Genomic DNA, 22,011 nt, shown 5'->3' with positions numbered 1-22,011 from the left:
AGTGGATTTTGAGCAGTGTTTCAGGTCGTTGTCTTGTTGAAAGATCCAGCCCTGGCACAGCTTCAGCTTTGTCACTGATTCCTGGACATTGGTCTCCAGAATCTGCTGATACTGAGTGGAATCCATGTGTCCCTCAACTTTGACAAGATTCCCAGTCCCTGCACTGGCCACACAGCCCCACAGCATGATGGAACCACCACCATATTTTACTGTAGGTAGCAGGTGTTGTTCTTGGAATGCTGTGTTCTTTTTCCTCCATGCATAACGCCCCTTGTTATGCCCAAATAACTCAATTTTAGTTTCATCAGTCCACAGCACCTTATTCCAGAATGAAGCTGGCTTGTCCAAATGTGCTTTAGCAAACCTAAAGCGGCTCTGTTTGTGCTGTGGGCGGAGAAAAGGCTTCCTCTGCATCACTCTCGCATACAGCATCTCCTTGTGTAAAGTGCGCCGAATGGTTGAACGATGCACAGTGACTCCATCTGCTGCAAGATGATGTTGTAGGTCTTTGGTGCTGGTCTGTGGGTTGACTCTGACTGTTCTCACCATTCGTCGCTTCTGTCTATCTGAGATTTTTCTTGGTCTGCCACTTCGAGCCTTAACTTGAACTGAGCCTGTGGTCTTCAATTTTCTCAGTATGTTCCTAACTGTGGAAACAGACGGCTTAAATCTTTGAGTCCATTTTCTGTATCCCTCTAAACCATGATGGTGAACAATCTTTGTCTTCAGGTCATTTCAGAGTTGTTTTGAGACCCCCGTGTTGCTACTCTTCAGAGAAAATTAAAAGAGGAGGGAAACTTACAATTGACCCCCCTAAATACTCTTTCTCATTATTGGATTCACCTGTGTATGTAGGTCAGGGGTCGCTGAGCTTACCAAGCCAATTTGAGTTCCAATAATTAGTTGTAAAGCTTTTGGAATCAATAAAATGACAACAGTGCCCAAATTTATGCACCTGCCTGATTTTGTTTAAACAATTTTTGCACGCTTTCTGTAAATCCAATCAACTTCATTTCACTTCTCAAATATCACTGTGTGTGTCTCCTATATGATATATTTAACTGACATTTTTTTATTGTAACAACCAACGAAAATAATGACTATTAACAAGGTTGCTCAAACTTTTGCATCCCACTGTATGTGCACATGTGTGTTTATATACATACTTTCTAATTGTAGATGGGATTGTAAATGTCATTTAGGATCCCCCTTAAGTCTGTAAATGGCTTAGCCAAGACTTCAACTGTTGCAGCTGGCACTGCAGATGTTCAAGGCCAAGTGTGAAACACCGGAAATGAGAATCAACGCCTCCAAGTGCAAGACCTGCAAAATGGTGATGTACCCACAGAGGGTCAGAGTCACTACCCCAGGTGGAGAGTCTTGTTCACAAGTGAGGGGAGGGAGGAGCATGAGGCTGACAGACAGGTTGAAGCGCCGACTGCAGTGATGTGGACACTGTACTGATCTGTTGTGGTGAAGAGAGAGCTCTGCGATCCTGTTGTCTGTGGTGTCACCATTCACACGATGAATCAACGTTCAGTTGTGAGTATTTGTGGTCCTTGACATCCCCCTACAGTTCATGATCTGGAGTTTTTGTAAAGGTGTTGAGTGTGGCTGTATCACTGTGCTCACTCACAGCACAGAAACATCATTTGTTTCATTAGTTCTCCAGGCAGCTGTCTGTACCAGTACATCTGGTAATAGCTACTGCCCTTGGTATGGCTGCGGTGTATAGTTGCATCTTCATTCTCTTTTTTCCATAACATGGAAATCTGGTTGGCATCACTTCCATAGGTTTGACCTGTGTGTAACGATAAAAGTTATCATCTCAAATTTTGTTCATTTCTACTTGTACAGCATTAAAGATTTTTAGTAATCCAGAATTTCCTGGAACAAAATAACTGTAAGTTGAAATAAATTGTTTCAAAACATTAAGAAGTTTGAGTTGAATTGGTATGATGAATCCACGTTCAGTTGTGAGTATTTGTGGTTCTTGACATCCCCCTACAGTTCATGATCTGAGGTTTTTGTACGAGTGTTGAGTGTGGCTGTATCACTGTGCATACTAGCAGCACAGAAATACAAGCCTTGATCTCCTGGCACCAAATTCTTCACTATCAGTGTCCCACTGTGAGCGTCAGTCTTGGTGGCTGAGAATTTGTCATCCCTGAAGTCTGGTTCAAAGTCGGGTTGGGAGTTTTCAGTAGTAAACACCATTTGTTTCATTAGTTCTCCAGGCAGCTGTCTGTACCAGTACATTTGGAAATAGCTACTGCCATAGGTATGACTGCATTCTATAGATACATTATCACCCTGGTTTTTCCAGAGTATGGAGGTCTGCTTGACTTCCCCCCCATCAGTTAGACCTGTGTGTAACAATAGAAGTGATCATGATCAGTTGTTCATTTCTACTAAGCATTACATATTTTTTGTTATCCTAAATCTCTTAAAACAAAATGACAGACAATTAAAATAAATAGTTTAAAAACATGAAATGGTTTAAGTTGAATTTGTATTATAAAGTTTATTGGGAATTACCTGATACCCACAGCAATAAGAATAAAAATATGAGGCGACGTCGTTTGCTCATGATGAAGATGTCCACATTCTGTTTGGCATGACCTGTTTGAGACAGTTGTATGAAGAGTTGGAGGCGGGAGTGTTGCTCAATGAAATTGTAAGTATATGTGACGCTGCTGGTCCGCCTACAGGTCATGATTTCCATTAACAACAACATATGATGACTGAGGAAGATGTACATGGTGCATTTTTTTTTTTTTTGATTGTTTTTTGAAATTGTCTCTGCCTGACTGAAATTCTTGACAAGGGAACTGGTCCAGCTTGATTATAGGAATTGCATGTCAGTGTTCTGTCAGTGAACATAATTAATTTGTTGCTGCTTTCACCATTTACAGCAAATCTTAAGGATTTAATTGAGCCTGAAATGTGACTTCAAAGGGGATCAAACTTGTTCAATTAGTCAGTCTCTTTTTTTCAAAGTCTAGATTTAGTTGCAGACTGGCAGCAGGTGTTCAGATATGAATCTGTCAGAGAGATTAGAAGAGGTTTTTGTATTGACTTCAGTGGAATCTGTATTCATGTGCTGACTAGCAGCACAGAAATACACAGCACTGTCAGTCACAGAAACATTAGAAATGGCCAGGTTTCTGCTGTCACAAAGTTGTGGAAGTGCATGAATCTCAAAGAGCTGTTATCCTATACTGTTTTCGTTTTTTGCAGAAAAAACAAGTAATGCAAAAGGTCCTGAAATACTGAACGCTCTAGATGGGACCTTAGTCAAAGTCACCTCTCATCCATAGCAGAAGCATCAAACAATAGAGGTGAATGTGTTTGATAATGTCTGTGTTGTAGTAGTCTTTGAAACACGAATAAATGACAGTATGAATTTATATTGCTATGAAGAGTTGCAGGTGGTTGTGTCACTGCTCTGTGTGGAGCTCTGTCATCTTGTTATCTGTGGTGTCACCTTTCACACGATGAATCAACGTTCAGTTGTGAGTATTTGTGGTCCTTGACATCCCCCTACAGTTCATGATCTGGAGTTTTTGTACGAGTGTTGAGTGTGGCTGTATCACTGTGCTCACTGACAGCACAGAAATACAAGCCTTGATCTCCTGGCACCAAATTCTTCACTATCAGTGTCCCACTGTGAGCATCACGCTTGATGGTTGAGAATTTTTCATCCCTGAAGTCTGGTTCAAAGTCAGGTTGGGAGTTTGGAGTAGTAAAAACCATTTGTTTCATTAGTTCTCCAGGCAGCTGTCTGTACCAGTACATTTGGAAATAGCCACTGCCATAGGTATGACTGCATTCTATAGATACATTATCACCCTGGTTTTTCCAGAGTATGGAGGTCTGCTTGACTTCCCCCCCATCAGTTAGACCTGTGTGTAACAATAGAAGCGATCATGATCAGTTGTTCATTTCTACTAAGCATTACATATTTTTTGTTATCCTAAATCTCTTAAAACAAAATGACAGGCAATTAAAATAAATTTCTTAAAAACATGAAATGGTTTAAGTTGAATTTGTATTATAAAGTTTATTGGGAATTACCTGATACCCACAGCAATAAGAATAAAAATATGAGGCGACGTCGTTTGCTCATGATGAAGATGTCCACATTCTGTTTGGCATGACCTGTTTGAGACAGTTGTATGAAGAGTTGGAGGCGGGAGTGTTGCTCAATGAAATTGTCACTCCGGATGTAGATGCAAGCATACATCCGCTGCTGGTCTGCCTACAGGTCATGATTTCCATTAACAACAACATATGATGACTGAGGAAGCTGGATTTTAGAACATGTATTTTTTTGATTGTTTTTTTGAAATTTTCTCTGGCTGACTGAAATTCTTGACAAGGAAACTGGTCCAGCTTGATTATAGGAATTGCATGTCAGTGTTCTGTCAGTGAACATAATTAATTTGTTGCTGCTTTCACCAATTAAAGGAAATCTTAAGGATTTAATTGAGCTTCAAATGTGACTTCAAAGGGGATCAAATTTCATCGGTTAGTCGGTCATTTTTTTCAATGTCTGGATTTGGTTGCAGACTGGCAGCAGGTGTTCAGATATGAATCTGTCAGAGGCATTAGGAGAGGTTTTTGTACTGACTTCAGTGGAATCTGTAGTACTGTGCTGACTAGCAGCACAGAAATACACGGCACTGTCAGTCACTGAAACATTAGAAATGGCCAGGTTTGAATATTTTTGGCCATCTCCATCAAAGCTGATTTTCCCTTTGACATCATCCTCAATATTTGGAAATTCCAGATTTAGGTGTCCCAGAAATTGTAGGACTCCTTTTTCATCTTGCTTGTACCAGAGAATGACCTGATAACCTGGTATGCTGTGTGAACATTTGATTTCACTTTCAACAGATTCACCAATTCTCTTAATGATGGATGGAGGTGTTTGGTTGGCACGTTTTGTGTCAGATGCCCCTGTGGAAAAGCAAAAAAAATGACATTAAATACAGAAATCTTTAACAATACATTATGTGTTTTATCATTAGTGTTGTTGTTTTCCCTACCTGTCATTTCTGGCAAGTGAAGAAAACAAAATATAGAGACCACAGCAATCATGTCAAACAATTTAAGCTAACTGTCCTTTTGCGTATTGTCAGTTCATCAGCTGTGGATGACAATAAATCGCTGGTAACAGATAACCTGAGGAGGTGTCTGCAGTTGTTTGTGTCATTGCACGTCATAGCTGAGCAGCAGAATCTTCATAAGACAGTCTGTGAAAGTGATGGTTTCATTTATTGAACTCTGTCTCCACCTAGTGGAGTAAATGGAGTTATGGCTATGTGGAGTTAGATGCTGTGGCTCAGACTTTATAGAGGAACAGCTCACAGTGTGGCTGATTATTAATTTAGCTAAATCGATTCCTTTTATTCAGTTTCAGTTAGCTGGATCTAAAACGGTAAACATGACTGGAAGTGAGCACTTTAATTATTACACGGTAGAACATTTACAGTAATTCTGAGTACTTCTTATTTTCTCTATCATACATTTCAGTCACAAATATCATGTGCTGCCAAGAATATTTTTGATCATCTCTATAAAGTCAGAATATAAAGAATAACTGTCACAGATAAAAAGCTGCAGGTGCATATATTGTGTGGTGGGTACCACAGTAGAGGAGATTAGTTGGTAAAACTTTGCACTGACAGTGTGCTGGGGTTTTTGTTCAGATACTGGGTGCATCTGTATCACTGTGTTTGCTCACAGCACAGAAATACAAGCCTTTGTCTTTAGGCTCCAGATCCTTCACTGTGAACGTCCCAGTGTAAGCGTCAGGCTTGGTGGCTGCGAATTTCTCCCTGCTGAAATTTCCAAAATCATGATCAGGTTTTGCTGTACTTGTGAACACAACGAGTTTCATAGTTTCTCCAGGCAGCTGTCTGTACCAATACATCTGAGAATAAGTATAATCCTTTGTGTGGTTGCAGTTTATTGTTGCATACTCGTCCTGTTTTTTCCAAATCATGGAGTTTTGGGTGACATCACTCCCATCACCTGCGAGTTTAACAGAAGATATTACCGCACGCAACCTTTTATATGTAGCACAGTTTTACATTGAAACACTCTGAAAACACCTGAATAACTCTCGGTGATGGCTAAAACATGGAAATATTGCTAAACCTGTAAATCACCTGAAGTCCTCTTTAAGATGAAGCATAATCCGAAGACAAGCTGTTTAATAAAAACAATATCCATGTTCTACTTGAGAGAAGGTGTCAGCATGTGAAGAGCTGCAGGTGAGACTGTCACTACAGTGTGTGATGTGATCCCATGAGCTGCTCTATACATATCATCACTTTCAGTCTAGCTGCAGGTGGGAAACACGTGGCACTCGGTGTCCCCCTACAGTCCATCAGTGCCATGAGTTTTAGTTGTGATTTCAAACTTTAAGACTGATAAGATGTTTGTCAGCTTGTCGGTGCTGAATACAAGATGATAGCTGTCTCTGTATTCAGATAGGAAAAAAAAATGGTGTTTATTTTTTCTTCTGAACATACAAATTCTGGTTCCACACCCTGTGTGGTGTCCTCCAACATGTTGGACTTAATGTTCAGAGCTGTGGTTGCTTTTCAGACATCTTTCAAATTTAGAGTTGAGACATGTCTGAGATTTTACCCACTGAGTGGGAACTGTAAAGCTTCAGTAGAAGAAACTTGAACCTTCTTTGTCAGATGGCATAGATCAATTTATATTCACAGTAGGGCTGCCACAAACGATTATTTTGATAGTCGACTAGTCACCGATTATTTTTGCGATTAGTCGACTAATCAAATCCATTGGACGTAAAACTACAGCTTATTGCACCAGCAGCATCTGCTCTTATATAACTATCATTAGCTTACAGCTTTAAGTGTTTAAGGTGCTAACTAAAAATAAAGACAAAATGAGAGTTTATTAAATTTTAATGAAATCTGCAGATTGTTTCGGTGAAGTTTAATAAACTCCTTGCTATCTAAAATATAACAAGACACCGGAGTAAATTCTCGAGCATCTCACACTTCTGATAATCAGCTGTCTGCTTGACGTTTATTCTGCTGTGTAAAAACTATAACTTTAATCTCAGCCAAACCGATTTACTCCGGAACAAATAAAATACTAAAAAAAGCCAAACAATAACATTTTTAAGTTATCTAAGTGACTTATATTAAATGTTTAACCTGAGTAGCGAAAGACGGCGGTGGGTTTGAAAACGATTAGCCGGGAGTCCGGTGTTCTCACGGCGCTAGTGACCTTGCCCCCGGATAGCTATCGAGCTAGTGGGTAACAGACGTCTCCGAAAACGTCGGAGCGCTTTTGAAAATATGTGGTGTCCTGATAAACTGAGCAGATATTTGAGGTTTACACAGCTACATTCTCGCCTGAAAATATGTTAAACGTTTATTTTGTGACCCAGAAAGAATAATAAGAGTAATATTAAAACTAACTAGCTGCCGCCATTGTTGGAAACTGAGCAGGGCCGCGCTATGAATTCTGGGACACAGCTTCTTCTTCTTCTTCTTCGGGGTTTAACGGCAGCTGGCATCCTTGTACATGCAGTGCTGCCATCTTCTGTTTCAGTCCGTTATTACACTCTTAAATCCTACTACTTATTCCTGCGGCTTTTGTGATCTTACAAAGCTTCAAACGAAGCGTCGACTATTAAATTAGTCGTCGACGATTTTAATAGTCGACGTAATCGTGACTAGTCGACTAATCGTGGCAGCCCTAATTCACAGGTCTGCTTGATGTAAGGCATGAATGAGTAAATGAAACTATGAATTTATGTTGACATACAGAGTTGCAGGTGGGAGTGTCACTGCTCTGTGTGGAGCTCTGTCATCCTGTTATCTGTGGTGTCACTATTCACATGATGAATCCACGTTCAGTTGTGAGTATTTGTGGTCCTTGACATCCCCCTACAGTTCATGATCTGAGGTTTTTGTACGGGTGTTGAGTGTGACTGTATCACTGTGAATACTGACAGCACAGAAATACAAGCCTTGATCTCCTGGCACCAAATTCTTCACTGTCAGTGTCCCACTGTGAGCGTCAGGCTTTGTTACTGAGAATTTGTCATCCCTGAAGTCTGGCTCAAAGTCAGGTTCGGCGTTTGGGATAGTGTAAACCATTTGTTTCATTAGTTCTCCAGGCAGCTGTCTGTACCAGTACATCTGGTAAAACTCTATTGTCATGATATGGCTGCAGTTTAGAGTTGCATCTTCACCCTGGTTTTTCCAAAGCATGGAGGCCTGGTTGATATAACTTCCATATGTTCGACCTGTAATGATGCACATTATTATAGGTTTTTTATTTTCCTTTCTACTATTTTTAGCATTAAAAAAGTGTTTTGTTATCCAAAATTTCTTAGAACAAAATAACTGTCGATTTAAATAAGTTGTTTCAAAATGTGAAATAGTTTGAGTTGAATTGGTATAATAAAAGAGTTTACTGCGAATTACCTGATACCCACAGCAAAAAGTTTAAAATGAGGCAGCCTCGTTTGTTCATCATGTTTTTTACAAGACCAGTTTGAGACAGACGTGTGACAAACTTCAGGTGGGAGTGTTGCTTAATGAAGCTGAAGTGTAGAGTGGAGTATATATACTGTTGGTCCCCCTACAGGTCATCACTTCCAATAACAATACAAGATGAGGGCTGAGGAAAACAGATTTTAGAATATGTAGCATTTTTGATCATTGTTTAAAAGTTCAGATATTTTAAATTATTAAAAAGAAAACGGATACAGCTTGTAAACCATATATGCATGTTTGCTTGTTTTTTATGGAGGGTAATTAATATTATGTTTCTTCCAATGATTATAACAGCTATTAAAGTTTGAAAATGAGCCAATAACATATCATCTTAGGGGGTCACAATCTCTGTTTTGTTTTGTTTGTACCAATACATCTGAAAACAGCTAACACCCTTGGTATGGCTGCAGTTTATTGTTGCATTATCATTCTTGTTTTTCCATAGCAAACGAGATCTGGGTGACATCACTCCCATGAGATCAACCTGTGTGTAATGGTAAAAGTTATCATGTGAATGTGTTAATTTTCACAAGCATTCAAGATTATTTGCCATCATAAAGCTCTTGAAAGAATTTAAATTATACATTCAAGTTGAAAACATAAATTATATTAATATGGATTTACATTATAGCCTACATGTTTTTTAATTACCTGATACCCTCAGCAGTCTTGTTTCTTTGTGATCAAGTTCTCAGTGTTCTGTTGGAACAAAACTATTAGAGGTGGTTACATGAGGAGTTTCAGGTGGGAGTGTTACTCAATAAAATTCAATCACATGGCAGAAGCTCAGTTGGATTAAGCATGTTGACCAGGTTGTGACAAACTGCTGAAGTTCAAATCAATCAGCATCAGAATGGGGAAGAAAAGTGACTTTGAACAGATGATCTTAAACTGGTTTCTTGAATATCACAAAGAGCTGACTGTACTAAAATGACCTCCACAGTCACCAGATTTCAGTCACATAGAGAACATTTGGGATGGAGTGGAAAAGGAAATTTGCATCTTGAATCTGCAGCTGAATGTTTTTGCAATTTCCATTAAAGCTGATTTTCCCTTTGCACATTGTCCTCAGTGTTTGAATAATCCAGACTGAAGGTATCCTAGATACTGTAGATCCTGAAAGAAGTTAGCTGTGAGGTGCTCAGGAGCCTTAAGGCTTTTTTTGGTGTGTTGGGCAGATAAGAGAAAGGGTTTTTGTACTGACTTTACAGTGAACTGCAGCACTGTGCTGACTGGCAGCACAGAAATACACTGCACTGTCATTTAACTTTACATTATAAATGGTGAGTGCTGACTTTTCACGGCCATCTCCATCAAAGCTGATATTTCCACTCAGATTGTTTTCTTTTTTTGCCACCTGGATGTTGAGATTTCCCAGAATCTCCAAAGTTTGATGTTGGTCTTGTTTGTACCAGAGAATGACCTGATAATTTGGTATGCTATGTCAACATTTGATTTCACTTTGAACAGATTCACCAATTCTCCTAATGATGGAAGGAGGTGTTTGGTAGACACTTTTTCGCATCACCTGTGTAAAAGTACACAAGAGTTTAAACACAGAAATCATTAAATTTGAATTGTATTGTTATCATTGTTATTTTCCTACCTGTAATTCCTGGAAAGTTAAGAAAACAAAGTATAGAAACCACAACGATCATCTTAAACAATTCAAGCTAGCGATCCTTTCAGTATAGTTGGTTCACCAGCTGTAGATGAGAATAGATCGCTGTTACCAGATGATGACCATAGGAGGTGTGAGGAGTTGTCTACGTCATTGCTTTCACTAGAAGAGAAAAGTGCTGTCATCATACGACAGTCTGTGCAAGTGATTATTTCATTTATTGAGGTCTGTCTCCAACTACTGTGGTAAGGGCACTGCAAATGAAGTAGATTCCTCTTTCTTTAGAAACTAACTCGCAGTGTGGCTGATTATTCAGCTCAGTGGATCTCCTTTTATTTTATTTTAGTTTGACTGGATCTGAAAAAAAAAGTTAACATGACCAGAAGTGGACACTTTAACTATCATATAGTAAAGCATTTACAATTTTAAACACTTGCTAATTATTTCTCTTTCATACATTTAAGGCACAAATATCATACATTTGTCTTTTTGCCTTGTACAATTAAAAGCTATAGAGACATGTTTTTGATTTATAAAGTCAGAATATAAAGAATAACTGTCACAGATAAAAAGCTGCAGGTGCATGTATTGTGTGGTGGGTACCACAGTAGAGGAGATTAGTAGGTAAGACTTTGACAGTGTGCTGGGGTTTTTGTTCAGCTACTTGGTGCATCTGTATCACTGTGTTTGCTCACAGCACAGAAATACAAGCCTTTATCTGTAGGCTCCAGATTCTTTATTGTGAATGTCCCAGTGTAAGCGTCAGGCTTGGTGGCTGCGAATTTCTCCCTGCTGAAATTTCCAAAATCATGATCAGGTTTTGCTGTACTTGTGAACACAACGAGTTTCATAGTTTCTCCAGGCAGCTGTCTGTACCAATACATCTGAGAATAGTCTACACTCTTGGTATGTCTGCAGTTTATGGTTCCATCTTCGCCCTGTTTTTTCCAAATCGTGGAGTTTTGGGTGACATCACTCCCATCACCTACGAGTTTAACAGAAGATGTTACCACACACAACCTTTTATATGTAGCATAGTGTTTCACTCAAACACTGTCAAAACAAAACATCCACAACAACTGCAAAAACATTAAAAATGTTGATCAGACTGCAGATTACCTGAATCCCACTTTAAAATGAAGAATAATCCGAGGATGACTTTGTTGAGAACTGTATTCATGTTCTGTTGGACAAAAGGTGTCAGCATCGTATATACTGTAGGTACAGAGATATGTAAAGCTGCTGGTGAGACTGTCCCTCTAGATTATATTGTCCCCAGATTCTGAGGAACTGCTCTATATGTAGCAAGACTTTCAGTCCAACTGCAGATGTAATATAATTGGTACTCTGGTTCCCCCTACAGTCCATCAAAGCCATTTTACTTATGTTATCATTCGAAATTCATAAAAAATAAACTAATATCTTGTAATTAAAAAATAAATAAATACTGTCTGCTGTTACTTTTATGTTGCTATGGGTTTTCTAGCTGTGAAATAAAAGTTTACACAGCAGTCCTTCTGTGTTTTACTCAAATCACAGCGACTAAATAGGATCAGTTGAAAGGGTGGTGAAGGTATTTTTAATAATATCCTCAAGCAAAACAAATGCATGGCTTCATGGATTCAATCTTCCTTTTTTGTTTTTGTCAGGATGGGTTATCAGAGAAAATTACTTGATATTGCAGTTTTTTTAAATACACTCATTTATTATAACAATACAGTATTGTTGTTGTTTTTTTATTTACAAAGGCTACACATAGCAGTGTGAAAACTGTTTCCTGTCTCCCTTTCACCGTGCTGTCCACTTGATCAGTTGTCTCCTCTTTGCTGCACCACTAACTAAAGCCACTTAAGTCATTTACCAACATATATCTGCATGTAGTTTATGGATTAATAACTAAAAGAGACGGTTTGGTCCAGTAGATGGCGCTGTTTACATATTTTTACACAAAGTGTTGGAAAATGGAATGAAATCCTGAATGTTGTTTTCTAAACACCCTGCTTGGTCGATCTGCCTTTTAAATCATAGTCTCTGTGGACTTTGCTTGTGTGTCTAAAAAGAAAAAACAAGCTGTCCATAGACAAATGAGAACATATCCTTTACAAGCTGACTGAGTTCTGGCTCTGTTTTTGAGTTATTAGAAACTGACTTTGAATAGACAAGTACAGCATTATTCATTTCCATTTTATTCTGACCCCCTGCTGTTTTAAAAGCCAAACTTGTCCTCTAATCTCCTGGTCTCACTCCCTCTGCGGTTCCTGCGAGTCAAAGTGGATCGTGTTGGATCACATATTTATCCTCAGAGCTGTGGTTGGTTTTCAGGCATATTACAAATATACACAATTCAGAGACATGTGAGATTTTGCACACAAATAATGAATTGTAAGGCTGCACCGCTGAGAATCCAACTAAGAAAGGCTCCATAGGAGATCAGGTACAGATGGTGCCTTAAACTAGGCTGAACATTTAAAAGTACAATTTTTAGATAAGCAAAAACATCTAATTGGATCACTACAAAACCATTTTTAAGAATTACAATAATCTCATTTGCTACCTGATATTAAGTTAAGATATAACTAGCAGATTTATGGAAATAACAAGAGGGAAAGAAGTTACAGGAACTCTACTAAACATTTTGGACATGCTGGAAGTGTTCTAACTTTCTTGTTTGCCAGGCAGTGTGTCACGGTACACTTGTGTGTTAAAATTAAAAAAAGAGGCTTGGTTGATGGTGTGGAAATAAATCCAGCGTTTTTACAAGCTATAAACTATGCAAAGAATGTGTTGCAAACTTTTTCCACTATTCCCACAATCTCCCCCTAGTGCTTTTACAAAATAACAACACAATGACCACAAAATGCCTCATACATGAAGGATAAATATAAACTATAATCTACTTTTAATATCATTTTTTTAGTGTCATTTTGCTGGAGAGCCTAAAGAAGTAAGGTAAAAGTAAGAGTCAGAACCTGTACCTAATGGAGTTAAATTTTGGTGCTCTGAGTTTGAATAATTATCATTTTTGAGCTCTGAGTATTAAAATGTCTTTGCATAAATAATATCTGTGCGTGCTTTGAGTAACAGCAATTGCATTGATAAGATGGTTTGGCGTTTGTGGTTTTCTTGTTTTGTGTTAAAGATTTGTTATTTAAAAGTAAATTTTCAATGCTGTGAGCACCAGATTTATATTCAAAACAGTTTTGTAGCATATTTTTTGTTGCTTTAAATTGAATTGACTCGTTACACACTGATTATTGACCACCATCAATCAAAACTGACACGTTGCTCAGGTGAAAGTGTTGAATACAGTCTTATTGTGCAACGGGATGCCCTCTGCTCCTCTGAACTCCTCTGCGATGTCATCAAATGTACGACCCTTTGTTTCCGGGAGGCGAATCCAGGTGAAGGTGAAGGCGAGCAGAGCCACGATCATAAAAAGGAGGTAGACATAAGCACCACAGATTTTCTGTGTGAGACAGACAGACAAGAATCCTTTTTTTAATGTTTTTATTTGACCTCTGCTTACCTAGGAATGGTCACTTGAGGTGGGAATCTCATACCACAAGAGCAAAACAATGTTAAAAAGAGAAGGAAAGAAAGCAAATACAAAAGGTATTGATTTGGTTCACTGGTCTTAATTTCATGTTGGCTGCCGTTTCTGCTGCACTATAGGGAACAGATGCTTCTTTTGTTAACTGTAATTTAATTACTTATTACATTATTTCAAGCTGGATTTAAAGGATTTAGCAATAGATTTATATGTTTTGCTATAGATACAGATGTGCAGTATAACAGATGGAGCAGATTTATGGCCTGTATTTAACAGCTATTTCTCTGAGGTGTAAGCAAACTCACAAAAGCAAACAAGAAATCCACCTTTAAAGTTTCCCCTGAAGTCTTGCTTGGTCATACAGCATGCAGGCCAACGGTATAAATGTTACACACCAGTAATGGAGGAAAGAGAAGTGCCAGAACAAACTTCCCTCCCCAGTTGAGCAGGCTACTGAAGGCCATGGCTATAGGTCTGCCAGACTGGTCGAACAGCTCGGCAGCAATGAACCAGGAGATCGGACCTGGGCCCAGCTCATAGGCTGAAGTCAGGCAGAAAACCAGCAGCACTTGTAGGCTTCTGAGTTCTGGGACCAGATGCTACACAGTAAAATAATAAATTGGAAGGATGGTTGTAGGTTAGTCATGTAGACATGTAGAAAATTCTGTTAGGTTAACATGTAGATGGTGTCTTTCTCTCTATTGTTTAAACTTGAAGCTTCCTTTTCAAACATCCTCCAAGCTATGCCATGGTTTATTTTTCATATTATCCATTTAATCATGTCATAAGATCGGGTTTGCAGAAGTTGGATATACATTCAAAACCAGCACATAACTTTTTTCTGCACAAATGGAAACAACCACACATAGATGATTTTACCAGGACAGAATTGACTACGGTCATGATTAAGTTGCACACTGCTATGGAGATGAAACCAGTCAGGAGCAACCGCCTCCTCCCTGCCCTCTCCATCAGGAAGAACTGGAGAGGAAAAAACAACACACTGGTATTAAAATGCAACACTATCCCTTTTGTGGTTCATGCTGTTAAACCATTCATGAAGAAATAATGACAAAACTTCATGCTTTCTGTGACAAAATCAACAAAATAGGGCACAGCTGATTTAATGATTATATTGAGCAACCTATTAAATATAATAAATAATATTGTTTCGCATTCAAAAACACACTGAACTGCAATATAAAGGATCAGCACTTGGTTTGTACTTACTGCTACCAAAGTGAACGTCAGATTGACGGCCCCAACACCCAGTGTGAGATATTTGGCCTGGTCAAACTTGGCCTGAAACATTTTGGTGGAATAGTTGATTATCTGGAAGAAAAGCACAGGAATTTAGTTTAGTTTAGTGAGTAACTGAGAAATATTTCAATGGGGGTTTTTTTAGGGTTGAGATATTGCCTCAAGCTCTTCTCAGGGTTACAGCAAGTGTGCAAAACTGAAAAAGAAAAGAAGCCAATGTAGAAATGCCAAGTACTCCTTGAGGCACCCTCCAAAAGTGAGTAAGCCACCTTTCCATCCAGAGGAAAGAAGCTAAAAATCCCCACAAAAGGGATGGGTGTCTTCATGTAAGATGGAACTGGCCAGTCTCTGCAGCTGTCAGGTACAGAGAGACTGGTAAATAGCAGCTTAACCTGATCAGTTTGCCTGATCAGTTCATATTTTGCATCAGTTTGTTGGTGTCTTTCAGAGTTAGGTTACCATAGCATGACACCAAGGAAAAAGGTAAAGCTAAAGTTGAGGCCAGGAGCTTTTACTTCATCTATTTCAACACATAGAAAATGAGAAATATATGTCAGAGAAATATTTTTCAGATTAAGAGGATTTTATCACTAACCGCATTGAATCCAGAGAGCTGGCTTCCCAGGCTAACAATCAGGACAATAATGATCGGTTGCCTGTAGCTGCGTTTCTTGAAGAAATCCTGGATGGTGACACGACTCTGTGTGTGAGCAGCTTCCTCTTTCATTTCTTCCAGCTCAGCAAATACATTTTCTGCTCTGCCTCTCAGCCTCAGCAGGGCTGCAGGATTAAAGAAACAACTTTCAACATATTCTAAGGGGATGTTTAGGTGAAATCCACAAAGCTGGGATAGTAAACCGTAGTAAACCATTTCTGCATTTTAACTTCTGGAACCAACTTGAGAATGTCATACAAATGAATTCATCTCTTTTAATATATCATAATACAAAAGAGTAATCTCTTTAGAGAGAGGATGATTTATTAAACGATATGAACAGTAAGTCCAGTGAGTGGAACCTACCACTTTTGGCCTTGATTTCTTCTTGCCGGTTGATGAGCAGATAGCGGGGACTCTCAGGACAGAAGGGTAGGATCACATACTGTGTGAGGGCCGGGATGAGAGACAGGGACAGCATCATGGCCCAGTCATGCTCTGTGCCCAACACTATCTCGAGACCAGCCACCTGCAGCACACGAGCAGCTAGTTTCATGTCATATCCATGTATCGTATAAATCCTTATTTGTGTATTATGGGATTTTGATGAACTTAAATAAAAACAACAGATTTTGAATGAAAACAATGGAATTTGAATGAAATGAACATAATTTGAATAAAAGCAAAAGAATTTGAATGAAAACAACAACATTTGAATGAAAACAACAACATTTGAATGAAAACAACGGAATTAGAATGAAAAGAAGAGAATTTGAATGAAAACAACAGAATTAGAATGAAAACAACGGAATTTGAATGAAAACAACCGAATTAAAATGAAAAGAACAGAATTAGAATGAGAAGAATCGAATTTGAATGAAAACAACGGAATGTGAATGAAAAGGACAGATTTTGAATGAAAACAAAAGAATTAGAATCAAAATAATGGAATTTGAATGAAAAGAACGCAATTTGAATGAAAACAAAAGCATTAGAATGAAAGCACGGGAATTTGAATGAAAACAACAGAATTAAAATGAAAAGAAAAGAATTAGAATGAGAAGAACAGCATTGGAATAAAAACAAAAGAATTTGAATGAAAACAACGGAATTAGAATGAAAAGAAGAGAACTTGAATGAAAACAAAAGCATTAGAATGAAAGCACGGGAATTTGAATGAAAACAACAGAATTAGAATCAAAATAATGGAATTTGAATGAAAAGAACGCAATTTGAATGAAAACAAAAGCATTAGAATGAAAGCACGGGAATTTGAATGAAAACAACAGAATTAAAATGAAAAGAAAAGAATTAGAATGAGAAGAACAGCATTGGAATAAAAACAAAAGAATTTGAATGAAAACAACGGAATTAGAATGAAAAGAAGAGAACTTGAATGAAAACAAAAGCATTAGAATGAAAGCACGGGAATTTGAATGAAAATAACAGAATTGAAATGAAAACAACGGAATTAGAATGAAAAGAAGAGAATTAGAATGAAAAGAACAGCATTTGAATGAAAAGAGTAGAATTAGAATGACAAGAACAGCATTTGAATAAAAACAACAGAATTTGAATGAAAACAACGGAATTAGAATGAAAACAACGGAATTAGAATGAAAACAACAGAATTTGAATGAAAACAACCGAATTAAAATGAAAAGAACAGAATTAGAATGAAAACAACGGAATTAGAATGAAAAGAAGAGAATTTGAATGAAAACAACGGAATTAGAATGAAAACAACGGAATTAGAATGAAAACAACAGAATTTGAATGAAAACAACCGAATTAAAATGAAAAGAACAGAATTAGAATGAGAAGAATCGAATTTGAATGAAAACAACGGAATGTGAATGAAAAGGACAGATTTTGAATGAAAACAAAAGAATTAGAATCAAAATAATGGAATTTGAATGAAAAGAACGCAATTTGAATGAAAACAAAAGCATTAGAATGAAAGCACGGGAATTTGAATGAAAACAACCGAATTGAAATGAAAACAACGGAATTAGAATGAAAAGAAGAGAATTAGAATGACAAGAACAGCATTTGAATAAAAACAACAGAATTAGAATGAAAACAACGGAATTTGAATGTAATCTGAATGAAAACAAAAAAAAAATAGAATGAAAGCACCAGAATTTGAATGAAAACAACGGAATGTGAATGAAAAGAACAGAATTTGAGAACAAACAATAGAATTTGAATGAAAAGAACAGAATTTGAATGAAAAGAACAGAATTTGAATGAAAAGAACAGAATTTGAATGAAAACAACCGAATTAGAATGAGAAGAATCGAATTTGAATGAAAACAACGGAATGTGAATGAAAAGGACAGATTTTGAATGAAAACAAAAGAATTAGAATCAAAATAATGGAATTTGAATGAAAAGAACGCAATTTGAATGAAAACAAAAGCATTAGAATGAAAGCACGGGAATTTGAATGAAAACAACCGAATTAAAATGAAAAGAAAAGAATTAGAATGAGAAGAACAGCATTGGAATAAAAACAAAAGAATTTGAATAAAAACAACAGAATTAGAATGAAAACAACGGAATTTGAATGTAATCTGAATGAAAACAAAAAAAAATAGAATGAAAGCACCAGAATTTGAATGAAAACAACGGAATGTGAATGAAAAGAACAGAATTTGAGAACAAACAATAGAATTTGAATGAAAAGAACAGAATTTGAATGAAAAGAACAGAATTTGAATGAAAGCAACATAATTTGGATGAAAACAAAAGAATTAGAATCAAAAGAACGCAATTTGAATGAAAACAAAAGCATTAGAATGAAAGCACAGGAATTTCAATGAAAACAACGGAATTAAAATGAAAAGAAAAGAATTAGAATGAGAAGAATCGAATTTGAATGAAAACAACGGAATTTGAATGAAAAGAACATTCTTTTTCTCTCAACAGGTGATCCAGGAGATTCCCCCCCCCCCCCCTCCCCCTTCTCACTGTCCCTCTCCCCTTCTGTTTTTCTTTTCCTTCCTCTTTCTTTCTCCCTTTCCTATCCCTCACTCATGTCTGTCCCGTCTGTAACAACTGAAAATAAAATAAAATAAATAATAAAAACAAAGATCGATCAAATGGACCAATACGGCAATGCCACAATGATCCATTTGGCAAAATAAATCCATTGGGTATCCTTGTTGGTCTTCAGACAACAATTCTGACGGCTAAAGAACCAAATGGGACAGGCAAAAAAAAAAAAAAAAAGAATGAAAAGAACAGAATTTGAGAACAAACAATAGAATTTGAATGAAAAGAACAGAATTTAATGTGTCTCCTTACCAAGAGCAGTAAGAAGTAAGTTAAATGTAAGCTCAACTCACCACACCCACCAGGATGCCTGCAGCGAAAGACACCTGGTTCAGTGTAGCAAATGCTCCTCTGAGGTTGGTGGGGGAAACTTCCTGGATATAGAGGGGGTTAAGGCTCATCACCAGGCCACAGAACAGACCAAAAACCAGTCGCCCTAGGATGAGGACCTCAAATGACTCGCTGGCTTTGGAGGCAAACATCAAACATGCTCCGACCACAGACAAACCGTTAACTATCAGGATGGAGTTACGCCTGGAGGGGAACAAGCAAATTTATAAGGAGGGGTGGGGGGAAGCAAGCACTGTTGGAAACTTTACAAAAGTTAGCTTGGTTTTCTTACCTGCCGTAAGAATCTGCCAAATATTTGACTCCCAGCGAGCCCAGTAAGGCTCCAAAATCTTTAATGCTGACAGAGAGTGACCACAAGAAAGTAAGACTGTGATCTGAGATTGATCGGTTGTGTCTGGCTCTCCAGGTATTGTTGAAAAACTCTTCGATAATCTAAACAACAATGCCAAAGTGAATCAGTTTGCACTGGTAACTCAATTAGATGCAATGACATGTTTTTTCACTCACACACACACACACACACACACACACACACACACACACACACACACACACACACACACACACACACAAAAAGAGTTTACAAAGATGTTTTTATTCCTCTTTTTCCATAGATGACTAATACAGTGTTCAAAATCATTCATGCGTTGCTTCTTTTGTAACAGAAACACTTCCTCCACAAGAACTATTTCAGGAATTATTGTCTTGGGATTTTTGAGTGGGGAGAACAACTGCTTCATTTTGTAAAGTTAGAACAGTATACCTGTGAAAATGGAAAACCATTCCAAAAAAGGGAGCCAAATCCAAAGCTGAGACGGAGAGTTACCTTATTTAGTGCTTTATTGAGGCTCTGTAATATGTTTGACAGGCAGCATGCTTTCCAGCATTCCCCTCTGCATAACTGTTATATCTGGACAATGTAGGCCTTTTATGGAATATCAGCCAGACGAGAATGTCTACTTTTTGATGTCTGGAGTTATGTTTTGTTGCAGTTTTATACTTCCAAAAGTAATTCTATTGATCAATGCAGATTGCTTTGTATAGATTTTAATTTACACATCACACTTATAATACAATTTGAAACATAAATCTGTGTGCTGTCCCTCAGATGCTGCTAGCTCTGTTCACCTTGGCCGGAGCGTTGATGTTGCCAGTGTGGTAACCAATCTGCAGGGAGCCGATCACCGCTCCCAGGATGGACGTCACAAGCGTGGCTGTCAGATGGCTCTGCCGCAGAAACAGAATTGAGGTTAGCACCATTTCTTGTTTTATATCTTTTAATTCATAACTAATAAGAGAACGCTACCTCTTAATTAGGTCATTTTAACCCTTTACATTCTTGTTTTTTCTTTCTTATTTTGGATTGACTACAATCATCATAAAAATCCAAAGTAGTTATGGTTATGATTAAGCAGATAGAAGACAAATACTCAATCCATTACTGATTTCTAACCTTATGACCTCAGTTCATTGATTAACATTCCTGATCCCTCCCATGATTCCAGCAACCAGGCCAATCATATGAGTACTTGTAAAAGTCCAGCTTGGCAAGAACAACAAGGGTTTGGCGCACTGGCAACATGTCCAGAGTTTTAGTCGAGTAAGTGATACTGCCTCGCTATGTTCATTCTGCCTCATTCACTCGTTCACAGAAAAGCATTGATTCAAACAAACCTCCTGAGATGCCATTTGATTGTCTGAGATGGTATATCACTCCCTCGGGATGTATGTGCATTTATTTTTCTCCTGGTTTTGTTATCTGTAAAAACCAGATAGTGGGGGGGGAAGTCTAGCAGTTGTAGTTTAGGAAGCATTAGTGGTAGTATAGGAGTTTGCCGCAAAATGATAAGAAAAAGACTCGGCTAACAACCAGAGACACTGAGATTTTTTTCTGCAGTGCAAATTTCATATACATATATATATCAAATACAGTGTATATGACTAAATGTTTTTGAACCACAGTGCGGTTCCCCTACAGCATCACAAAACATGTTTCATCAAATAAAAATCAAGCAACTATATGAAACTATATACTTACTGCATACAAATATTTTTGCTTGTCTTTTTGCATGCTTACCTGTGTTACTGCATCAACCAGACTGCTTGATTTGTCCCGAAACAAAGTTGGAAGACCATATCATCTATATAAGATTGTCCTCACCACTGTTCCTGAGTGTCCTACGTTGATCGCTTCTTCATCCCTGAGTTTTAGATATGACTGTGTATCTAAACCAACTACCAGCTGAAACTTCACACACACACACACATTGTACCAGTGACCACAGTGACAAAGTCACACCTAGCTGGTGAATTTGAGGTATATCTGATAAAATGGCAGCAGTGGGCCTCCTCTGGTTCTCGTGAATCAGCTGATCAACATCCTGAGTTCCCACTGACTCTGGGTCTGCAGCACTCAAACCTCAAATTGCTTTGAAAACCGCAAAACTGCCCCCAGTTAAGGTTTTAAGAGGAACCGTTTGGTGCTTTGAGTAGGCCACGGTTTATAATCGCATTTATCAAAGATGGAAAAAGTCAGGTACTTTTGTTATAGTGTGGCATGCTAAAGTTTATCAAAGCCTAAATGTCCGTGTTATCACGAGGTCGTACTGCATTCTTTGCAGGGTTTCCCATGCTTTGGCTGATATGTTCTTTGGGCACCTGGTAGCATTTTCTGTCTTGGAATCCCCCAAGTGACACACATCTGTGCATGGTAGTTTGTTTGTTTTTTCAGGCTGGAGTCTTTTGGAAGTATAAATCTGTATTCTTGTATGGTTTGCCCTTTTAAAACAAATTGCTTTAGAGAATTTAATTGAAACAACAAAGATTAACTACAATGGGAGGTTAACTAATTGGAAATTTAGGGTAAAGAACTGCTGCTGCAGAGGTGGCATGTGGATGGAAACGACAACACCCATCACACAATGCTGTCACAATTTAGGGCCTCAGGGCTTTTATTGATAAT

The 22,011-nt window shown here is 37.9% G+C and overlaps 1 protein-coding gene across 4 annotated transcripts; it reads right to left on the bottom strand.

The window, feature by feature from the left end:
• Positions 1-11,880: 11,880 nt before the first annotated feature.
• On the bottom strand, positions 11,881-21,432 carry slc2a1c (solute carrier family 2 member 1c). 4 transcript variants are annotated; one of them, XM_085390654.1, is made up of 11 exons: positions 21,127-21,432; positions 20,724-20,808; positions 20,178-20,276; positions 19,321-19,481; positions 18,992-19,232; positions 16,008-16,086; positions 15,582-15,766; positions 14,942-15,058; positions 14,606-14,707; positions 14,122-14,325; positions 11,881-13,642 (listed from the first exon to the last, which is right to left on the bottom strand). In XM_085390654.1, the coding sequence occupies exons 2-11, from the start codon at positions 20,736-20,738 to the stop codon at positions 13,463-13,465; spliced, it is 1,383 nt and encodes a 460-aa protein (XP_085246780.1). In that variant the 5' UTR covers positions 20,739-20,808; positions 21,127-21,432; the 3' UTR covers positions 11,881-13,462. The 4 variants fall into 4 exon arrangements, with proteins under 4 accessions (XP_085246780.1, XP_085246776.1, XP_085246778.1 ...); XM_085390650.1 differs by having other exon boundaries at positions 16,008-16,170; positions 21,127-21,424; XM_085390652.1 differs by having other exon boundaries at positions 14,957-15,058; positions 16,008-16,170; positions 21,127-21,419.
• Between the last annotated feature and the right edge of the window lie 579 nt (positions 21,433-22,011).

Source organism: Rhamphochromis longiceps, linkage group LG19 (genome assembly GCF_057381845.1).
Source record: "Rhamphochromis longiceps isolate RC_006_pf linkage group LG19, R_longiceps_female_GT1.1, whole genome shotgun sequence".
NCBI classification, from domain to species: domain Eukaryota; kingdom Metazoa; phylum Chordata; class Actinopteri; order Cichliformes; family Cichlidae; genus Rhamphochromis; species Rhamphochromis longiceps.
This window is presented reverse-complemented; position numbering and strand designations above follow the sequence as displayed.